Source organism: Centroberyx affinis, unplaced genomic scaffold (assembly GCF_046629955.1).
Source record: "Centroberyx affinis isolate AG114_WGS23_722 - 3 ecotype Tasmania unplaced genomic scaffold, CSIRO-AGI_Caff_v1 ptg002443l_1, whole genome shotgun sequence".
Taxonomy (NCBI): domain Eukaryota; kingdom Metazoa; phylum Chordata; class Actinopteri; order Beryciformes; family Berycidae; genus Centroberyx; species Centroberyx affinis.
In genome coordinates, this window is record NW_027280685.1 from 152351 (window position 1) to 171718 (window position 19368).

Here is a 19368-nt window from a genome sequence, read left to right on the forward strand (position 1 = left end):
ACATGTTATTAGTAGCAATAGTAGCAACATCTTCAATCCAATCCATTGTGTGTGTGTGTGTAGGTGAGTGATTTGCCAGTCAGTAGGAACAGCAGATGTGTAGACAAGTGTGTCATTCAGGAATGAAGATAAATCCGTCACTGCAGACCACCTTCATACACGACTGCCTATCTCTCTCTCTCTCTCTCTCTCTCTCTCTCTCTCTCTCTCTCTCTCTCTCTCTCTCTCTCTCTCTCTCTCTCTCTCTCTCTCTCTCTCTCCCCCTCCCATTGTGGCATTCCTTCCCTGCAGGGTAAGGCTGTGTGTGTGTGTGTGTGTGTGTGTGTGTCACTGAAAGCAGGAGATTTCACACACCTCACCTAGCATGACATAAACCTCTTATTAAGAGAGAGAGACAGAGAGAGAGAGAGATTAGAGAGAAGAGAGGAAGAGAGGAATGAAAAATAGAAAGGAGGGGGGGAAATAGGGAGAAGAGAAGTTGAGTGACTCTTTTCTATAAGACAGAGGAAGAGAGAGAAAGACAATCAGATAATTTATAATCACTGCTGTAAACTCCTAGCACTGCTTTGTTTTCCTCCTCCTCCTCTCTCCTCCCTCTGTCTCTCCATCCATCTCTCTCTATTGCTCACCTTATCAAGTCCTGTTTTACTGTGCTAGAGGTCAGAGGTCAAAGTTCAGATTCAGAGACTTACTGTACATTTAGGATTTGTAAGCATCAAAGTAGCTTTTTCCCCCCCAGTAATGTTTTTGTTGCAGCAGGTAGGAATTTGCTTGTGGGACTTTGCTTTACCTCCTGATACTTATGATACCGTATGGATAAACTGGATTTTATGTGGTTTGCAGACAATAAAACAATCACAAATAAAAGACAACATGATGATTAATAAATATGCCTTTCCCAATTTAAAAGAACAGATTAAGGAAGAATAAAACAAAAGAATAAAACAGGTAAAATAGATAAAAACCTGTGAGTAAAAACGTGCTGTAAGAAATGGTTTAAAACCCGACACTTTCAAAAACATTTCTCTCCTCTAAAACATCAATGAGAAGGTGATCCTACTGATGTTTCGTTCTACAGGCGAGTATCCGTATTTGTAGATTTGTGCCAGAAACTTTCTCAAGCTCTTCCAAACGGGATAAAGTTACTGTCACCTCGGGTTTTGCCTCGTCCACACATTTGTTTTGCTGCTTAAAAGCTACAGGCCGACAAAAGCCGCTGTCCATCTGTTACACTGATAGATAGGAGTGTGATGAGGAGAAGAAGACAGCAGTAACATATAGGCTTGAACATGGGACATCTTTGTGTAAGGCCTCTGGGAACTGTGTTTGAGTGTGTGTGTGTGTGTGTGTGTGTGTGTGTGTGTGTGTGTTTGAATTATTCACACTTCTAGGTTTACATAGCCAGAGGGTAGGTGAGGTAATGTGGACATGACAGAGTCTGTTCCTGCCAGAGGGAAGGAGGGACATGACAGGGCCAAAACTCGACTTCACACACTCACACACACACACACACACACACACACACACACACACACACCCACCGACACACACACACACACACACACACACACACACACACACACACACACGTGTCACCTATTATGTGTTTGTAGCAGTGGTTTCTAAGGGAGATTTTGGTTTTGGCTCAACATCCATTTCTATTTTGCTGCCAGATTTCGTAGCACTAAAATTGTTCTTATACAGACGCTTCATGATGATAAAAGCAACATTTACAAACATTTACTTGTTTGTGGTGGATGAAATTCACACACACCACAAAGCATCAGGGGAAGACATTTTCAAATATCCATCGTGGCGAGAGTAGTTTAGACTGAGAGAGAGAGATAGAGAGAGAGCGAAGGAGAGAGAGAGAGAGAGAGAAACAATGGCATTTCCTCAGTCAAACCCAAATAAAATAAAAGGCAGTGCGCCGCTCTTCCTTTATTATCAAAATGAACCGCGTGGCCGCCTGCGTCTCCGCTCGCCGCTTCCTGCCACACACACACACACACACACACACTCACATACACTCAATCACCACACACACTTAAACACATTCTGCAGACATCCTTCCCATACTCCGAGAACACACACACACACACACAAACATAGCCTACATAATCACCACCAAGTATTCCCCCTCCTGTCTCTCTCTCCCACCTCACTATACACACACACACACACACACACACATTTCCCGGTCATTAGTTGCTCATTTTGACAGTGTTTTTTACTGAGCTGTTGTACTGTGTTCTGCATGTAACTCGATCCGAGCAGCGAGGCCCTTTATCCCGGCCGCGGGGCTGCTTGAGTTATCGTGTCGGCTTTGACAGGCAGCCGATGGTAATAGAGGTGTCAGTGTGTGTGTCAGTGTGTGTGTCAGTGTGTGTGTGGAGGGCGTGAGGGAGGGAGAGGGAGCGTGTGTTTTGGTGGGTCATTGTGAAGCATCTGTATGTGTGTGTGATGGGGAAATGTAAAAGTAGCGTTGTGTGGTTATAATGAATGCTACAAGGCCAGACTAAGCCCTCTGCTCAAGTCCAATCTTGTGTTAAGTGTGTGTGTGTGTGTGTGTGTGTGTGTGTGTGTGTGTGTGTGTGTGTGTGTGTGTGCGTGCGTGTGTGTGTGTCTGCTCGTGTTCTCTGCCCTTCTCCTCTTTGTGGGTAACCGCGGGGATCAAGTGCGTTGCCATGGCAGCCGCAAGCCTATCGCCCCCAGAGACGAGACCTTAGAGATGAACGGGGGAATTGTCAACACCCCAGAGAGAGAGAGAGAGAGAGAAAGAGAGAGGGAGTGGGGGGTGTAAATAAGAGACTCTCATGGGGCCCCTCAAAATGACGACCAAGTGCACTTTAAAATGAGAGGTCAGAAAGAAGCCTGAAACTGTAGACAATTCTTGTTACACCGCTAACACACACACACACACACTTGCCCCATTCCTCCAATGAGGGCTTTCTGAATTTATTCAAAAAAGCAAAAATGTTCAAATATAATCTACTGTTTAAAACAGTGGTTATTAATGGTTTATTAGGAGAGGCCTAGCCAAAATATTGCACACACACACACATCTCCTCCATGGAATATGTAATTACACTTAGTTTGCCATCTCAGGAATTTGATTTTGATGTCGTTTGGAGTTCAATGAAAGTGAATGGCATCTAGAAAAAAGAAATAAGTCACATGATAACTGTTTCCTTGATAATATCATGTAAAAATCCTGAGGAATTCTTAGAAAGAAGAGAGGAAATGCTGGAAAATGAGCTTGAATCATCTTTTAAATGAGAATGGGTGTGACACACTTGCTTTCTGATCTATAATCTGTCATCCTGTCTCTCCATGACTTTCTTCTTTCTTCTCCCTTTCTTAAGATCTCACGCTTGCTGTGATTGACTGGTGTGTTTGTGTGCTTTTCTGTGATTGACAGCGTTTACTGGTCACTGGTGTGTTGATGCACTTATGAAGGTGTGTGTGTGTGTGTGTGTGTGTGTGTGTGTGTGTGTGTGTGTGTGTGTGTAAAGGTAGTGCAGCGTGGGAAATGGGTGTCCATGGAACAGTAATGAGCTAACAGCTGGGTAAATGCTCCTATATCCCCAGCATATTATAGACACATCACACACATTCCCTGTATGTCTAGTTTAGCACTGACACTGTGTGTGTGTGTGTGTGTGTGTGTGTGTGTGTGTGTGTGTGTGTGTGTGTGTGTGTGTGTGTGTGTGTGTGTCAGTCAGTCTTTGACTTTTCAGCACTTTAACAGCTGCACCCCCTGCACTTTTGGGTGTGTGGGACCCTTATGTACCACATCTGGGTCTCTCTCTCTCTCTCTCTCTCTCTCTCTCTCTCTCTCTCCCTCTCTCTCTCTCTCTTTGTCTGGCTCATTCTCTGTCTCCTCTCTCTTTTTTGTTTCTCTTTCTCTGTTTCTCTCCCTCGAGTCTCTCTCTCTTCCTCTATCTCGCTCTGTCTTTATCTCTTCCCTACCTTGCTTGACTGAACTCAAAAGGGATGATAAGATCATAATTCAACTACTTTAGATTCCTTTGTTAGGAAAGTCTATTCACTGAGTGGTGTTCTCCATCTTAGACAAATTACCTTTTATGGTCCTTGAAAGCCTTTTTTTATGTCTTATCACACTTTCCCACTCATTGTACCTGCCTCTAACACATAGAATTTTGCATTTTATTGTCTTTTTTGATTATTTTTAATGTGATTTCAGCTTAATTTTAATGCTCATGGCCATTAAAGTGTATCTTATTCACTTTACCTTTCACTTTACCTGCCTTCTGGCTACAAGCAATCTTTTCTAAGCTCTAGGCCACTGTTCTCCCAGTAGATAATATTCACTGGAGAGAGACAGGGAAGATTGGAAATGGAACAAACGTCATGAGTTGGACTTAGTCTCACACTTCTGTAAATCAGGGTGAGAAATTAACTTTTTTTTCCCCTTGTTCTGATTTTTAAGGGCATTTTTGGTCCTTTTCAGGGTTTATTTTATTGACTATGAAATAATACACACTGACTAAACACTGAATTTGTTTTAGCTTATTTCCCACTGCTGGAAATTTGCGGCAGGCCTTACAGAAGAGGATGGTGTCGTTTTCCCCACTCTCTGTCCTCAACCAGTCCATCTTTTACCATATTGGTAATTTTATTTTTTGTTGACACAGTAGATTGTTAGGGATCAGCATTTTCTCCTACTGCTGGTAGCGCTGTCAACATTTTTTCCTGCTTCAGACTGGTTTCTGATCAAAAACTGCTCCACTTTTCCCACCCTGGCTCCAACGAACCACCCTACGGTGGCCCACTGGGGACAGTAGAGGCATTCACACTGGACTGTTTGACAACAGTGATGCAAAGAATGCAAAGAATTGCGGTCCTTATAATCGGGGTCAGTTTTTGCCCCCTCATTTTAATTTCACAGGCATTTTAGGAACCTTTAAGGGCGTTTTGGCCCCGAGCTTGGTTAATCTCTGACCCTGCTGTGAGTACATGGTATGCGTCTTCACCCGGCACGCCATGGCACACTCCTTCACCTGTGGATGAAATACAGCTAGCACATCGATTACATCTTCCCGCTCTCTGAAGTGCAGCGTCTCACCACAGGCTGCTGTCATGTCGTGTCAGTTCAGGAAGCGGAATCCGAGTTACATAACACCACGTTAAATCTTGCCACTCGACAGTTTTCAGAAAGCGCCGGTCCTCCTTTTCTGGTATGAAGCTGGTGAATTATGACAGTTGACGCGCCTCAGCCAACAGTGGAAGACACGAACGGAGAGAGTTCACTCGTTCATGCGTGGACAGACAGAGAAGACGGATGTCTGTGGTTGCCGTGGTAATGCCGGGGGCTGGGGGGTGGGGGGTGGGGAGTGGGGATGGGAGGGGTTGACACAAGTAGGCACCTGTAGATACCGAGGGGCGATTGGCTGGTTGCCAGGGACAGGGGTGTGGCTTCCTACCAGCATGACTGCTTCACATGCTCGCAATACACTTCACTATAGGTTGGTGGCCCTAAATTTTCCATTTATTCATTAAGGAGCATGAAACTGGATCATTTAACTTTACAGGCACATTTTAAAAAAGTTTGCTTTTGGATTCAATAATTAATAATTCACACAGCATTTGAGGTGAATTTAATTTATTGACACCATATATTTTAGTCTTAGAAATGCGTACAATACCAACTCTGTGTGTGTGTGTGTGTGTGTGTGTGTGTGTGTGTGTGTGTGTGTGTGCATGCCGCTTCCACCATTGATTGTCTGTCATTACACCAAGCCCTCTTTTCCCATCTTTCTGTGTAAGTGCCCACTCAGGACAAGTAGGCATTCATTTCACTCTCACACACACACACACACACACACACAGACACACACACACACCGAGACAGACACACACACACACACACCTACACGAGACTGAAGCACCAGTAGAGTGGCTCTACAACATTTCACCTACTAAATTAGAGAGCTGTCTGCTCTTTGCTCATTCACTTGCACTTATTCACATACTACATTTACATTTTAGACATTTAGCTGATGCTTTCATTCACAGCAGCTTACAAAGAGTGAGCAGGTAAAAGCAGATTTAGTGTCTTGCTTCAGGACATTTCAGCAGGACACGTGGCTTTAGAGGGATCGAACCTGTGACCTTCAAACTTTAAAATTCATTTTCAGAAACAGCACCCATCTGTACTTGCTCCATTCACTTTCTCCCGTGCTGTTTCCTTGTGTGTTTCCTCCAGCAAATTACAAATGCTGTTCATACATGACCGGCTTCTATAAAAAGGAGGAAGGAGGGGGAAGCATCCAGTATTTTCATTCGTTTCGTTCTCCACACACACTGTATCTAAATTCCCCCGGGAAACAATCCAGTGGCGCTTTATTTTTCTTGCATTTCTCACGCTACAGTTGCTCACTGATTCCTTTCTTGTGACTCGTGCGTTTACATCCAGGAAGCGATTTTCTGCTTAATTTGTTTGTAGTTGACTGATGTATTAATCTACTCCTCCCTCTCCCTCCCTCCCACTCTCTCTCCCTTTCCATCTCCCTCCTCTCTCTCTCTCCCTCCTCCACTCGTCCTCTCCCTGAAACCCTCCCAGCGGCGCCCTCTCCCTCATAGAGATGGAGAGATTAGACAGATGTAAATTGCTGTCAGTCTGCCTCTTGTAAATCAGCAGTATGGTCAGATCAGTAGAGGGGGGGGGGGGGGGTCGGCCTGGTGAACGGGACATGGCCGTGTACCAGGCTGTGAGCGGCACGCCCCACTCAGCTCTTATCTGTCTGTATGAATCTGAATTTTTCCATTGTCTTACAATGAAACAAGCTCATGCAGGATAGATTACAGCAGCCTTGGAAAGCTATCAAAGCAGTTGTGATGTTAAAGATGGCTGATACTTCTGGTATTATAAAGGTTGATTTTCCATTCTGGTAATCTATCATTCCAGTAACTAATTGCCAAGATTGTTCCTCGCAACTTCTGATTGCCCAAAAGAGAACCAAATTTGATTTTTACACACTGTTTCTCTCAGCGCATGTGGTAAAACTGCGATCCTACAGCCTATTCTGAGGGGGTTCATAATTTCGACATACCGAGCGGAGCTGAGTGATGTGTGTTGGGAGCCGATTATAGTGTGAGCCCATGATGCTTTGCTGCCCGACCACGCCTGGTATGCATTCAGCAGCCCGTCCTCTCTATTGTCACACTTCCACAGGAAAGAGATTGAATACTCCCACAGGTCGCTCACTCACTCCCTCTCTCTGTGCTCATCTGTGTGTGTGTGTGTGTGTGTGTGTGTGTGTGCGTATGTGTGTGTGTGTGTGTGTTTGAAGTTGTAATTTATCATAGATATATCTAGCTATGTCATTATTTCCGTCAAAATGCACCATTTGGTCTCTCTCCATTTATGCCATTAAAGCTTTTTTTTGACATGAGCGAGAGAGTGAGGGACAAAGAAAAGAGAGAAAGACAAATAGAATGAGATTAGAAGTGAAAGAGAAAGAAAAGAGAGAGAGAGCGATGGCGTCAGCGGTGTGAAGCTGTTTCGACAGCTTCCCTGCGTCTTTTGTGGAAAGTGTGAAAGTGTTTTTGGTGGAAGCAGTGGAAACAGGGCATGGCAGAGGGAGTGGCAGCGATAAACTATGATAAAACTCCCTGTGGGATGGAAACTATGCCCAGACCAGAACCCACCTGAGCCAGAATGGAAGACTGCCTGTTTCTATATGTCTCTCTCTCTCTCTCTCTCTTTCTTTCGATCTCTCTCTCTCTCTCTCTCTGTTTTTCCCCCCAGGACTCTATTTCTGTTCAGCCCGCCTCCCTATTTTTGTCTGTCGCTCCCTCTTTTCTATTTTTTGCCCTCTTTTTTCCTTCTCCCTTTGTTTGACGTCTCTCTGCCCCACCAGTGTCCCATTACTAACACACACACACACACACACACACACACACACACACTCTCTCTCGCTTTCTCACTCGCTTTTTTCTCAAATTCATGTGCAACAAGACAGTAAAGCAAATTACCTGATATACACAATAATAAACAGTTTATTAAAGAATGAATGGAATTGAATAATAGTTAGTTTGTGACATGCAAGCTACTGGTGTGCAACTTAGTCTCTCTCTCTCTCTCTCTCTCTCTCTCTCTCTCTCTCTCTCTCTCTCTCTCTCTCTCTCTCTCTCTCTCTCCAACCTCTCCCTCAAGTCTAAACAGCCTGGGTGTCTTGTGTAAACAATGCACAGTGATCAGGGCTGGGATCTGTAGTCCTATTGTTGTGTTTTTGTAGTCCAGGGATATTTACCCAGGAGAGATACAGGAGTGGTGAGAGTTAAGTAATCAGCAGCCACTCAGGCTCTGCTGACACACACTGCGAGGAAATGAAGGGTTAGGGTGTCATTTCAAAATGCTAGATAATGTTTATCTAGTGGAAAAATGTTGTCGCCTCAAATTCATCAGGCAGTATTTCTAGGACACAGGTAGTTCTGTTATCAAATCCATCATTATGTTGTAAGTAAATGTTTAAAGATGACTCATATCTTGAACAAAAACCCCTAATGTGCTTTTATTTTCATGCCAGCAATCATTTTGACAGAGCAGGTGTTATTTTTTTCAACAGGTGTTTATATATCTTTGAATGAAACTCCTCAAATGCTTTCTGCTTTCCGTTCCATGGCTGCTATTGTTAAGGAAATGCTCCAGTGAACTTCAGTCTCAGGTTAGATATTACAAAAACTAAAGCGATTTGGTGGCCTGATTTTCTAAGCTGATCCACATTTTCTCAGATCAACATGCGTCGGCCACGGGCCTTGATGAAGGCATTAGCCTACTTAGTAATCATTAGGTGCTAGCTAACATACAATGGGTTTTTTGTTGTCTCAAGTCAAAAGAGGCCTTTGCACTTCCATTCCAAGTCGGTTAAAGTCAGCTAGACATTGTTTGTGTAGTGGCAATCTACACTGATCCAGCACCAGAGCAGCTGTCCTAGCCAACTTTCTAAGATTGTGTAGAAAGAAAGAAAGAAAGAACTCAACCAATCTTACCCAATTGTGGCCATTATCTCTTATGCATCTAGCCGTAATAATACATACAAAAAAGAAAATACATACAAAAAAGAAAAAAAATAACTAATGAAAGAGGCGATGCAAGCAAAGGCACACTATGACCTCCTACTCTTTACCGCATGCCTTGCTCTCTTTCTCTCTCCTTTACTTTCTTTCACTTAAACAAGCAGAAATACCATGATGTAATCTCAAAAAGCAAAATTCTGCTTTGGATCATTATGGAGATGACCGCTATATTGTTGTGCTGGTGTAATCAATAACTGAATGCAATAATTTACTTTTAACTTGTTTTTCAGCCTAACATCGGGCGCCTGGGCATCCCCCATGGACCCTCCGGAGAGAAGGTGGCTGTGGTTGCCGTGGACGACTGTGACATCTCCATGGCGATTCGCTTTGGCAACCAGATCGGCAACTACTCCTGCGCTGCCCAGGGCACCCAGACCGGACAGAAGAAGTGAGCTGGAATCTCTCTCTCTCTCTCTCTCTCTCTCTCTGTCTCTCTTTCTCTCTGTCTGTCTGTCTCTCTGTGGGTTTCTAAGCTCATGCACTCCAATCCATCCCACACACACCCACACACACACAAACACACACAAACATCCCTCCAGTGGCGAGACTAATAGGCAAATATGTTTTGCCTCGGGGGCAATGTCAAATTGCCTTCATTACAACAGATTACACATCCCTCATCCTCCCATCCTCTCCTCTTTTTGTCTCTGTTAATCTCTCTGTTCATCCCCATGCCCTTTCTGCTGTCAGACAAGGCCTAAGACAACCAAAAGCGCAGCTCAGCGCGGCTTTACCCGGCTTATGTTTACCGCAGACTAATTGATTCTTTACTCTAAATCATGAGGGTTTTTTTATTTATTAAATGAGGAGGGTTTAGGTGAGCTAGCATGCTGGAACACATTTAGTGTGCAGAGGGAGGGGAGAGAGAGAGAGAGAGAGAGAGAGAGAGAGAGATTCAAAGAGGAGTTAATGAGGTTACATTCCTTCAGAAACTCGTTGCGCAGGTCACAGTAGCTGAGAGGTGTTAGGAGGATAAATTAACTGTGTCCAGGGGTGACACACGCTTGCAGGTTATACGTGGGTTGGGTGAAAGTGGAATATACCCATATGCATAGGAATGTGCACACACACACACACACACACACATGCACACACCCACACACACACATGCAAATGCATACCTGCCACACATCTGCTTGCTACTTCACAGTCACTGACATTAAGTTCATTAAGTTGGTCTACTTGCAAGTTATCCTACTAGGGAATACAGTACAAGCACAATATTTGGAGGCGGGGTAAACCTGCAAAATGCCGGACACAACCAATTTTCATATATGTATACGTATATATATATATATGTTCATATATAAATTAGTTTGTGGCTCTAAAATTCCCAAATGTTTGGTTCCAAGACGTGACAGATGCTGATTTGATTTCTTAAAGGATTTTCCCCATTGAATTCCTAAAAGACTTTTGGACTACGGTAAGCTCCACATGCCTCTGGCCATGTGCTGTGCTTGTAGAATATATTATGCGCACAAATCATATGTTGAGTGGTTTGGACTTGTGTTGTGCGTCGGCAGCATTGCATCACAGTAAGTCTGTCAAAGCCCTTTAGCGTTTGATGTTGAGGGTTTAGGGGCTCCGGCTGTAAGCAGCTTCCTTCATGACCTACTCTGTGCAACCTGACTTGGTCATGGTGATGCTAGCCGTTCGCCTTGTGACAACTTAAAACCTTGGACACAATTCACGCTTATTTCACAAGCATCATTCATGCTAACCTGGATTGACGCTTTACCTCAGACTCACCCCTCCTGGGGTAAATCGGGGCGAGTGAAGGAAACACGGGACCCGCCCATGTTGGTAGAAATTATTAGTGCATCTCCCTTGTTTACTCTAGATTTTAGTGGGAAAAGGTGATGGAACACAACAAATCTGCACATCATCTTCCTTTTTGAAGATACAGCCTGGAATTTCTTTCAACCATTTAAATTTAGTGTATATTCATGCATTTTCTATTTTAATATATGCTATTTTAAGTCAGTGTTTATAACTTTTACTGCCTTGAAATACTTGTAAAATTCTTATTAATCTGTCATGTGTAGGCCTATAAAATGTGTAGAGTTGAATCAAGGTGTGTTGTATCTTTATCTGACTCTAATTTTGAGGTTTGATTTCCTGCACCACAGCACCAAATCATAGTGCTTATGTTTTATGTGTTCAGACATTTTATTGTACCATAGCACGTTACTTTGCATGTTGGATCTTGCTCTGATCTGGTTTCTTTCCCTCTCCTCTGCAGATCACTGGACCTCACGGGACCGCTGATGCTAGGCGGAGTTCCCAACCTGCCGGAGGACTTCCCGGTCAGGAACAGAGACTTTGTGGGCTGCATGAGAAACCTCAGCATCGACAGCAAGCCCACCGACATGGCTAGCTTCATCGCTAACAACGGCACCACAGCAGGTTAGACATGCTAAACCAAAGCTACGCTCACTCTGTAGATTTAAACAGCAGGACCACAGACATGGCTTGTTGGTGTCCATCTATTTTTGACGTTATCCACTGACTTATTAGGATTTCAAGGGTTCAAAGGTCATGAAACAGACTCAACACAGAAACACATAAATGTAAACTTTCATTTCAAGTGAGAAAAAGAATTAAAACGATTAAAAAGTAAAAAGAAAGCATTTTTCTACAGAATTTTAATGCAATTAATTTGGTTCTTTAAATGTCCAAGAAAAATGTAGAGGAGGGGCTTGATGCCTAGGTTTTGCTCAATTTAAACAAAATGAAAGATTTTCTCAAACTTTATTAGTAAGCCGTTGATCCTGCATAGCACTAAAGTAAACCTGTGTTGAAATCTGTGTGATTTTGTTTTTTTCTTCATTTGTGCAGCCCATAAACACTACCCACTTATCTTCATACATACATCCATATTTACATACATTCTGTACATACACACACCAAATCTTGCTTATTATTTCAGTTGAAATGGATGCAAATGTGTTTAATGTTAAGGTTGTCCGGCCAAGAAGAACTTCTGCGCGAAGGATGTGTGTCAGAACGGAGGAGTGTGTGTCAACAAGTGGAACACCTACGGCTGCGACTGTCCAACCGGCTACGGCGGCAAGAACTGTGAACAAGGTAAGAGTGTGTGTGTGTGTGTGTGTGTGTGTAGAGTGTGTGTTTTGTTTTTATCAGAGGAAGTGAGGAAGTGGACAGTGGAGTTAATGTGACTTTACTTCCTCTGAAGGAAGCATCTCTCAAGATAGAGATCAAGCATGCATGTGTGTGTCTGTTCATGTATTTACACCTGCATTATATAGGAGTGTCTGTGACCAAGTGTGCATGTATCTGCTTACTCGTCTGTGTGTGTGTGTGTGTGTGTGTGTGTGTGTGTGTGTGTGTGTGTGTGTGCGTGCATGTGTTTATCTTAAGTGTGTGTGTGTCTTCAGGACAGCCAGGAAATGTGTGTGTTTTGGAGATCAAGTAGGATCAGGAATTTTCTCTCCTGATTCAGTCTGACTCATGCAGCAGTCACAATGGAAAGTCACAGTGAAACCGCCACTCACTACTATAGAGACACAGAATATGGCCCGGGGTTTGGGCTTTTAACACAAAGACCAGGCTCTGACTCACATATCAGTGACCCAACACACGATCAAAGGATTAAAAAAAGACACACACACGCATACACATACACACACACACACACACATACACACCCTAGCAGTGACCCCATGGTTGTCCTCTGTGTGTCTTTATGTCACCACCTCAGCAGGCTGTACATGTGACAGACAGCTCATGTTACTGGACAGTCTACTGTAAACTGCAGACCCATGGACCTGTCTGCAGATAGGTAGACAGATGGATAGATACACAGATGGATGGATAGGTAGATAGATAGATAGATAGATAGATAGATAGATAGATCCTTCAATCCATTAAAGTCACAATGAAATGAAAAATGTCTTTTTCACCTTGTTAGCTAATTTCCATATCGTAACATACACCTAAATGCCCCCCCCCAAAAAAAACATGTTATTGTATTTTTATATCAAAATTCCATTACTTTTCCTTCCTGGAAAACAGCATATTTTTAGTGGTTACTTCATGTCATATCAGTAAGTGACTAGGTGTGCATAAAAATTTAAACCAATAATACCATCACATATTTTTTAACAACGCCCCATCCGCCCCTCCCATCATGTAAAACCTATAACTTTCAAAGTGACAGCAGTGGCAACATGGTACAGCGGAGCATTTTTGGAAAACTGTGTTTCCTTTCCCCTAAGACATCATGGTTGCATCCTGGTGGCTGGAATTGATTCATTTGAACAGAATCCAGAATCTGTGACAGCTCCAGATTATGTGCAAAGCATTCTGAACACTTTTCCAACAGTCACTCCCGGTGTTATTTCCCACCCTGACATCCTGTTTCAACTGAAAATACTTTGAATTACGGAAGCAAGCCACCGTCGAAGTGCCGTTTCCTTGTGACTTTAATTACCGTCTGACTGTTTTCTATTTCTGAGGTGTAAAATTCCACTCCAGGCTCCTTATTTCCTTGTTGTTTTATTAGTTGTCTGTATACCTTCTTGTGGTGGTGGGCATAAGGAGTCACTGTGTGCTAACTGAAAATTAATTAATTTATTCATTCTTGTTGCTCATATCATACTCCAGTGATTGATGGCAGGTATGGGTCTGAATCTGTGTGGTGTGTGTCTGACAACATTAATGATAGTTTTGTGTTCATGTACACCCGCGGTTTAGCGGTTTGGATGTTGCAAGAGCGGTAGTCAACTGTCTGTGTGTGTGTGTGTGTGTGTGTGAATGTATGTGCCTACATTTGAGTACTTAGCAGGCTTTAAAAGGGTTACAGTGACTCACACTCTGCTTGTCCCATCTCATGTGCGTACACATCTGTGTGTGAGTATGCCTGGCGGGGGAAGATGAGCCTGCGTTTATATTTGTCAGCATTTTATGGTTTATTACTTCATCACAGACCTATATCCCAAACTATACTATAAACTACTATAAACTATCCCCTTCTTTCATTCATCCAATCCCAGCCAAAGAAACATAAACGCAGCATCGCTTGCCAACAATGTTGTTATTTACACTCCGGCAATTCCACTGCTTTGAGTAATAACCCGTCTCATGTTCTTGTGTGGTAAGGAGAGAACTTTGATTTCCTCCTTCAGGGCGAGCTTCCAAACAATGTGTGAAGGTGTGAATACCTCGCCTTGCCCTCTCATGGATGAGGTAGCCGTGCAACCAGTGCCAGGCCCCGGATCCAGTATCTGAACTGGGCCCGGGATCACAGCGAGCTGGGAAGAGGTTTTGGCTCCTCTTCGGCTTGTTGACACACTTGGTTTAAGGCTTACACACCTCGCTGCCATACGAGAACCAAGACATTTGTTATCGGGATTTTCACGCTGCCATAATCTTACAGACCGAACAGAAATGAACTCAGCCTGACTCTTTCCCTGAAACAGGTTGGATCTGACCCACCAGGTTAAAGTCGGGTCAGGTTGTTTTTTTTTTGTTTTTCCTCATTATTCGTTCAGGCTTCGTCAGGTCAGGTTCTGATTTGTACAGGACCTTTTTTTAAACGAGAGAGAAATAACTTCATGTGGATTACAGTTTAGACAAAATTATACTGGAAATAAGATGCTATATGCTTAAGGATGGTGGCAGTTTTGCAGGTTATAGTCCCTATAATAATCCCTGGACCAGTTTCAAACAAGCTGTTGCTATAAATAAGAATCTGTTCATTGTCAGCTTAACTGGTTAAATAAGTTACTTTTTCCGGATCATGCTGTTTCAATAGAACGTGGGTAATTTGTTTAAGTGCAGTTTTAATCGGGTGTGGATTTGTAAGCAGCTGCAGAGGTGCCAACTTCGGTTATATTTGAGTTGGACCCACACGCCTACTTGTTCATTTTGGGTCGGGCTTAAATCTTCAGAAGCTCTACTGTGCCTGCTGTCCCGTCCACAAATGGTAGCTTTTACTGAGCAGTGTGACCTGGACTCGGATCCAGCATAGTTCAGGTGCAGAAAAGGGCATAGATTAGTACTGCTGAGCAAAATCTCGCTCAGTTTCTGAATAATTGAGATGATAATTGACATTGAGATGTGAGATTTAGACTAGCTAAATAAGGATTTTGCAAACTCCTCCAAAGTCGTGAGCCATCTGCTGTGATTTAGTCACAGCTGAACCTCCCAGGTTGTTTGTATCTTCTGCTACTGCTGGTGTTTTCCCGCCTCTCTCTGGTTTATCAGAGATTAGCCTTGGAAAGACGCCCTGAACAGTGAAACACTGGGTAGATGTTTTTGTACATTTGTAGATTTCTTTACTTTATGGAGGACAATGAAACCACTGTAGCTCCCCACTTGCAGGAACAAATATGTGTTTTGTCTGATAATTACAGTGTATGGAGTGTGTGTGTGTGTGTGTGTGTGTGTGTGTGTGTGTGTGTGCGCAGGTGTAGAAATATGTGCCCTGGGGACCCAGGAAGATACAGCTCTTACGCTGTAGATTATATAGCAGGAAACACTGACTGTATGCTGTGCTGAAAGATAGACACTAGTGTGTGTGTGTGGTTGTGGAGCTTGATGGGACAAATCCTCATTTTTCTCTCTCTCTCTGTCTCTCTCTCTCTCTCTCTCTCTCTCTCTCTGTCACTCTGCCTCTCTCTCTCTCTATCTGTGTGCACAGGAGCATATATATGTCAGATCTGTAGGTGGATTTTCAGTCTGTCTCCAGATGTGTATGTTTGTCTAAGGATTACTGTCTGGATGCTACATACCATTTGACACTAATTATATATCATGCCAAAAACGTGAAGACAAAAAAAAAAAAAAAAACACAGATCATAACCAATGATAAAAGCAAGAGATCCCATTATGAAAATGGGTCCGAAAGATCTAACCATTTCAACACACTAAGCATTAAAGATGGAACGTGTCCCTCACTGCCATCGCTCTGCATGTATGTGTTCTGTTTCGCTTTACTGAAGAGGATAAACATGTTGGAAGTGATTTTTCCATCGGACTTTCACTTGTCCCATCATCTGCCAAATTTAATGTGGTTTATTGATGTTAAAATGCTACACATAGCACCTTTAAGTGCATTTAATCTCAAATACTATTCCTGTTTTAGCTCTAACTCCGCTTCTTATCCTTAATACTCTCTTGTCCCTGTCCAGTGATGCCGTCTCCTCAGTTCTTTGACGGCCAGGCGTTGGTTTCGTGGAGCGAGCCGGACGTCACCATCGCCGTGCCTTGGTACATGGGCCTCATGTTCCGCACCAGGCAGCCCGCCGGCACCCTGATGCAGGCCAACGCCGGGCGCTCCTCCACCGTCAACTTCATGGTGAGACGTACTGTATTTAAAGTTGTTTTTGGAAGGGAAAAACAGGTTGAAGACAAGTTAGCTATCTGCCAATCACATTTATACTCAATACTGTCATGACGATCTCTCCCTCCTCCCTCCTCCCCAGGTGAGCGAGCAGCAGGTCAGGATGGAGGTGCTGCTGAGGGAGCAGCTGGTGGCGTCGCTGGTCTTCCCCCAGGTCCGGGTCAACGACGGCGAGTGGCACCACCTGCTGGTCGAGCTGAGCAGCGTTAAAGACGGCAAGGACATCAAATACATGGCCGCCGTGTCCCTGGACTACGGCATGTACCAGGTACGGGCCAAATGAGGTCACATGTAGACGAGGATGCGCACTTACTGTACATGTGAAAACAGTCCTACATTAACTCACACTCATTCAGTTTTGAATTTGTCTGTAATTTTACGGGCTGTGTCAAGACTTTTTGATTTAGAGGTTTTCAATTTCAAGAATACTAATAAGTAGACAGAGGTTAACCAAAGTAATATAACTTTATGTATGTGTGTGTGTGTGTGTGTGTGTTTGTGTGTATGTGAGCAGAAGTCAGTGGAGATCGGTAATGACCTCCCAGGTCTGAAGCTGAGAACCCTTTATGTGGGCGGTTTGCCTGGGGAGGGCAACCATGTCAACAAGGGATTCACTGGCTGCATACAGGTCAGTCTGTGTGTGTTTCTATTCTATCACATCTATGGTGTGAATTACGACACTAAACTAGCAGTAGTAAACTTTTTATCATCATATCTATCTACCTATTTAATACTCATGGATGTTTATGTTCATGTGTGCTTGTGTTTTTGATTGCACTGTTTGGTTTTTCCTCTCTTTGTCTCTTTACCCCTCACTTTCTTCTTCTTCCACTTCTCCCTCTTCTTCTTTATCTTGTTTTTCTTCTTTATCTTCTTCTTGTTCTGCTGCTGCTTCTGCTTCTTGTCCCTCCTTTCCGCCTCCTCCTCCTTCTTCATCTACTTCTTCTTCTTCTTCCTTTTCTTCTTCTTCTTCCTTTTCTTCTTCTTCTTCTTCTTCATCAATGTGTGTTCTCCATCAGGGTGTGCGTATGGGCGAGACGTCCAACAACGTGGGCAATGTGAACATGGCTCAGGGCCTGAAGATCCGTGTGGAGGAGGGCTGCGACCTGGCCGACCCCTGTGACTCCAACATCTGTCCTGAGAACAGTCACTGCAGCGACGACTGGAGCACACACACCTGCGTCTGCGACCCAGGTAACACACACACACACACACACACACACACATGCATAGACACACATCTGAGACAACCTTAAGCAAGAATGTGTATGTGTGTGTATGAAAAAGAGCATGCATGCTCAGTCAACTTTAGTTGGATAAATAAAGATCACACACCACCCACGCTTTCACTACCTTGTATATGCTGGTTAACATAAACACACACCTGTTCTCACAAGCCCATCCTCACTCCCACACACACACATTCAAAACAGTCAAAAACACACTCAAAAAAACTGACCTCCATTTAACTTGAAAGTAGAGAGACAGTTCTTTGCCTGAAAGCTCAATGCATATTCAGAGTTTGTTCTAAAATAAGATATCCATCCAATCAATAACAATCATTGCTATATGATGATGAAAGATATTATGTGATATGGCTGATCAGATGTTGAACCTCTCTGTCCATGTCTCTGTCCCGCAGGTTACTTTGGGAAGGAGTGTGTGGACGCCTGTCAGCTCAACCCCTGTGAGCACGTTTCCACCTGCGTCCGCAAACCCAGCTCCTCCCACGGCTACACCTGTGAATGTGGACAGAGCTACTACGGCCAGTACTGCGAAAACAAGTAAGCTCCTTTCCTGTGTGTGTGTGTGTGTGTGTGTGTGTGTGTGTGTGTGTGTGTGTGTTTGTTGCTTACCAGGCATGTAGGATGCACCGATAATGATGATTTTGATGAGCAAGTTGTTAGGAAATGAAGTTTGAAGGGCTCATGTTACCTACAATCCTTCAATTTTGTGCTACCAATCATTTTGTAAGTGTAGATATCCCTTGTTTTCAAAAGGTGTTGAACTCTTTTTGGAATGAAACTCTTGAAATGCAGCTATTGCCGTTACAAACAATAGCCCAAGTGATCTTATACAGACTGCTTTCTCTATATTTTAGAGATACCAAATGATAAACTTCAGATAATGATGTTTTACTCCACAATATGAAAGTAGCATTTTGGAACAGAGCTCTTCATATCCAGATGTTAAAAATGAAGCGGTGTGTTGATTTTCATAGCAGACGTGTGGACTTTGCGGCCCGCAGTGAAAGAGCCAACTAATCTCCTTTGGTTATATTAGGCTCTTACCAGGCTCTTGTACTGTTGCCAACGTCCTGTCGCCCAGCTTCTCTCAGAGCGGCTTTATTAGTCTGTAATCTGAGCTTGATAGTGTTTGTGTGTTTGCGTGTGTGAGGGAGAAAGAGAGAGAGAGAGAGGGACAGAGAGAAAGGAGAGAGATCTCATATCAAAAAGAAATGATCAAACTATCAGGTGGAAGTGGGAGCTTATCCAGTCCTTCTAATTTACTCACACGCCAACAGATAGATGCTCGTACACACACAGGTAGACTATCACACACACACATGGTCTCTCTCTCTCTCTCTCTCTCTCTCTCTCTTTCTCTCTCTCTCTCTCTCTCCCTCTCACACACACACACAAACACACACACAAACAAACACACACGCACTCCTTTGTCATAACGGGTGCAGTGCTGAGATTGGATCTGTGAGCTGCTAACTTAAGATGAGAGAAGATAAGATGAAACTGTAATGATCCCCGTGGGGAAATCGGTTGGTTGCAGGAGCAAAAAGTAAAAGGATCCAGTGGGGAAAAAAATAAAATATAAACTATTGAGATTATCTAACTATATTGCAGCCAACAGTTTCAACACATGTTCAGTAGACTGTATGACTA

General features: G+C 43.5%; 2 protein-coding genes across 2 annotated transcripts in view; both read left to right on the forward strand.

Annotated features, from left to right (window-relative positions):
• The window catches only part of LOC139656316 (copine-8), a 170819-nt gene that overhangs the window by 147916 nt on the left and 3535 nt on the right, over nt 1–19368 (forward strand). The gene's annotated exons all lie outside the window — the stretch shown is intronic.
• Nucleotides 1–19368, forward strand: part of celsr1a (cadherin EGF LAG seven-pass G-type receptor 1a) — a 113108-nt gene that overhangs the window by 65922 nt on the left and 27818 nt on the right. Inside the window, exons 8-15 of the mRNA XM_071533852.1 lie at nt 9336–9493; nt 11348–11511; nt 12067–12192; nt 16260–16426; nt 16554–16739; nt 16986–17099; nt 17491–17665; nt 18114–18255. Coding sequence (XP_071389953.1) covers nt 9336–9493; nt 11348–11511; nt 12067–12192; nt 16260–16426; nt 16554–16739; nt 16986–17099; nt 17491–17665; nt 18114–18255 — 1232 coding nt within the window. The remainder of the gene's footprint in view (nt 1–9335; nt 9494–11347; nt 11512–12066; nt 12193–16259; nt 16427–16553; nt 16740–16985; nt 17100–17490; nt 17666–18113; nt 18256–19368) is intronic.